At 43.2% G+C, this 3,683-nt stretch overlaps 1 protein-coding gene across 1 annotated transcript in view; it reads right to left on the bottom strand.

The window, feature by feature from the left end:
* The window catches only part of CSUI_000919 (cytoadherence-linked asexual protein), a 14,162-nt gene that overhangs the window by 7,490 nt on the left and 2,989 nt on the right, over window positions 1–3,683 (bottom strand). Inside the window, exons 5-9 of the mRNA XM_068061126.1 lie at window positions 3,046–3,363; window positions 2,607–2,724; window positions 2,102–2,259; window positions 1,237–1,539; window positions 32–550 (exon numbers count right to left, since the gene is read on the bottom strand). Coding sequence (XP_067926896.1) covers window positions 32–550; window positions 1,237–1,539; window positions 2,102–2,259; window positions 2,607–2,724; window positions 3,046–3,363 — 1,416 coding nt within the window. The remainder of the gene's footprint in view (window positions 1–31; window positions 551–1,236; window positions 1,540–2,101; window positions 2,260–2,606; window positions 2,725–3,045; window positions 3,364–3,683) is intronic.

Here is a 3,683-nt window from a genome sequence, read left to right as displayed (position 1 = left end):
AGACCGTCTTGGGATTCTCGAGGTGCTCCATGTCCCCCTACAAGACCGTCTTGGGATTCTCGAGGTGCTCCATGTCCCCCTACAAGACCTTCTTGGGATTCTCGGGGTGCTCCATGTCCCCCTACAAACCCATCTTCGCCACCTGCATGACCTCCTACAAGTCCACCGCTGTCTATTTCCCAGCCTTCTGGGAGCTCCTCGTCTGGGAGAGGTCCCTCGTAGATGCGAAGCTCTGGCTCATGAGCGGGGGCGTAGGGGTTGAAGGGACCCATAGACATTAAAGAGGACGATGAGGAGCGCGCCCGAGACATCGTATCATCGTGATAGGGGCGTGGAGGTAGATGGGTCGATAAAGTTGTATCAGAGAAAGAACAGTTAAGAAGGTGATCTAGATTCGATAGATCTGATACATCCTTACGGAAGGCTAAGCATACACGGTGATAGTTGGATATAGGGTTCGCATTCCGCTCTAAAGGTAAGGCTCGTTTCTTATGCTGCGTATCGAGCTCTTCCATCATATCGTTCATCCGAGTGATCGAGCGAGTCTCTCCTGCAACAGAAGAAAAGGGGAGGGGAAAAAGAAATATACGAATGAATGAAAGACTTAAGCAACGACGAAAGACACAGATATAGACATGATTCACTTAACCACGGGTGAATTCGAATGGTCAAATACCACCCCCCCTAGTATACACTCTTTCTATCTAGATGTATAGATGTGTCTATCGGCAAAAGAGTAAGCAGGAGCCACTACAGTTGATCGATTTTGACACATAGACAAGCAGACTAGGATACGCAAGCTGTTCTCGTGTAGATGTAGTCCACTCGATCCCTACTCACGCTGTATATAAATATACGCATACACACCGGCAGACTTCAAGATATCTCGTTCCCAATGTTGAACGAGGGCTACAGACCTGATACATCATGGCGCAAGGCGATCTATTAAATAGATATATTTATATGTATGTATATGTGTGTACACAAGTAGGGGGGGTGTATATGATCCTTCACATACGTGTATACATTTGATACATACATCCGCAATACACACATCTGCACAGCCAGACAAATTCATTACCAAGAGAGCTCCGACAGTAATCCTGCTAAGACCTCCAAGATGAGACCGACCTAGAAACAAGTGCGAGACGCATCAATATATATAAATATATACAATGCATACAAGGAGAATAAGAAGAGGAGGATGTTGCTCCCTTTTCCTCAGCATCTTCTTACCTGTGCTAATAGCTCTAGCCGCATGAGCCAGCATATCACATGAGAATTTTGTGATCCCCACGAGGTAAGTGCGGGGATAGAGCATCTCTCTCGGAATGACCTGCTGCTTCTTCTGCAGTCTTGGCTTTGGCTTGATCTTCGTGATTTGTGTACCACATAGGGCATCGAGCTGCGTAGATCGTTGCTGGGCGCTCGACTTGATGAGAGAGGTGATATTCGGGAAGGGCCTTGTAGCTTGGGTGCCTTCGAAAAGCTCGTGAAAACGATGGTACGCTTGGAACAGAAGATTGTACATCAACGTAACTGAGAGATAGAGAGAGAGAGAAAGAAAGAAAGGAAGAAGACATCATTGATACATATAAAGAAAGTGGAGGACGTTCGACTGATGGGTCGACCCACGAACCATTCTCTAAGGTACTTCTTCACAGGAGCGCTTTTTTATCTTACCTAATGTATTGAAGGTCTCACAATACAGCCGTTCACTGATCTTGCATGCAGTGTCATACAAGCATGAGGTATCTGTCTATCTATTGAACTATCTATCTATCACTCTATCTGTAATACATAATGACGTACGGATGGATGTGTCTATCATATAAAGCACTGGCTCTACAATACTCCACATGTAAAATGCTAAGAGAGAGAAGAGAATATATATGAGAAAGAACGTAGACTACTGGAGAAAAAGACAACAGTCTCAATGAAGCCGATGACGTATGCATGTACATACATCTACATACGTCTATACACATACATTACATACATATATCTACATGAATATACACACGTACATATACATACACATATACACATACATACACATATATACAAGCGTATACATACATATACATATACATATCATTACCTAAAGGATGGCGAGCCCCAGTGAAAGCAGCTCTTGTAGCTAGGGTGCTATGAAGATACGACGTATAGTCAGCAAAGACGCCTAAGGGTTCGATCCCTTGTAGATCTAGATCCACCGTGGAAACCTTTGCTGATCCTCCACGTCTCCTGAAGAGCTTCCTGAAAAAGACATGCGAAGAAACACATCAAATATCATACACAACTACATATGTGTATACATATATATAGATATATACACATCGGCTATGCCTATATACATATACATATATATAGAAATACTATAGATACATGGATCAACTGTAGGCATGCGCGTAACACGTAGTCAGCCCTAGGCGTGCACGCAACAAGAGAGATACGTAGACATGCATATCTATATGAATCGGCTGCCTTACACTTCTTACACATGTACGTGTATGTATGTGCATGTACATGAAAGAAGGACAGGCATACCATACTCAACCGCAGACCAAATGGCGAGTTTCTTCTTTATTTTCCCTTCTCTTTACCTGATGCCCGACTTCTTCTTTGGGGCCTCTTTTTTAGCTCCAGCAGGTCCCTTCTTAGCCAATGCTGCAAAAGGATCTTCAAACCCTGGATTCTCAAAAGCTAATGGCGAACGACGACCTGAGAATTAAAAGAAAAAGACAGATAAAGAATGATAGATTGATTAAAGACACTCAGATAGGTACGTATGTATGTATGCATGCACAGATTTACATCTTTCTAAGGCTAGCTAGCTAGCGACCCAAATAGGAAAGCTCTTATTACACTCACTGGCGATGACTCTGTTCTATGTAGGTCGAGAGAAGCTGACCTATCATAAGACATCCTCGCCTCCTCCTTTCCTTCTTCCCTCATCCCGTCATATAAACTCTCTTCCCCAGTCCCCTTATATACATCCTATAATATAGAGACATGCATGCATCTATGTACATGTTGACATACCAGCAGGTCGCTTTTCCGCACCGAAGGCATCAAGCTTGTCTTTCATATCTTCTATGGCGACTTCTCCAGAGGCATGGATCATGGGCTCGTGAATAACGACTAGATCACGTAGAAGGACCGCTTCTCTATAGGCCGTGGCGCATGCGCTCTGCGGTTCAATGGGGTGTGTAGAACTTCCTTGCTTCTCGAAAGACGTAAGATATTCATTCATGACGTGAACTGTCGGTGTAGGACACATGAGTTGCGGGGTATCCATATTACAGTCCTTGTTAACTCCCACACTATTATCCAATCGATGACAGATCTCGTCGATCGCTCCTGAAGAAGAAAGAAAAGAGACAAGAAAGAAGAGAAACAATATGCTGAAGAGACAAGAGAAAAACCTACCTGATCACACTAACTTGAAGATACACATAGATCTAGATAGATAGATATCAATATAGATAGATAGATGGATAGATAGGCTAGGTAGGTGGGTATATATCGACGGACATCAGATTGTCTATATATGGGCAATGAATTCTCGTGAGAAGGATGTGCTATATGATATCAGGGCTATGGATAAGCCTGAGGGAGTATAGATGGATATATACATGTGTATAGGCATATATATATATATATATATAAAGATGGATAGA

Source organism: Cystoisospora suis (genome assembly GCF_002600585.1).
Source record: "Cystoisospora suis strain Wien I chromosome Unknown contig_363, whole genome shotgun sequence".
Taxonomy (NCBI): domain Eukaryota; phylum Apicomplexa; class Conoidasida; order Eucoccidiorida; family Sarcocystidae; genus Cystoisospora; species Cystoisospora suis.
The sequence above is the reverse complement of the archived record's forward strand: the minus strand, read 5'-3'. Positions and strand labels throughout refer to the sequence as shown.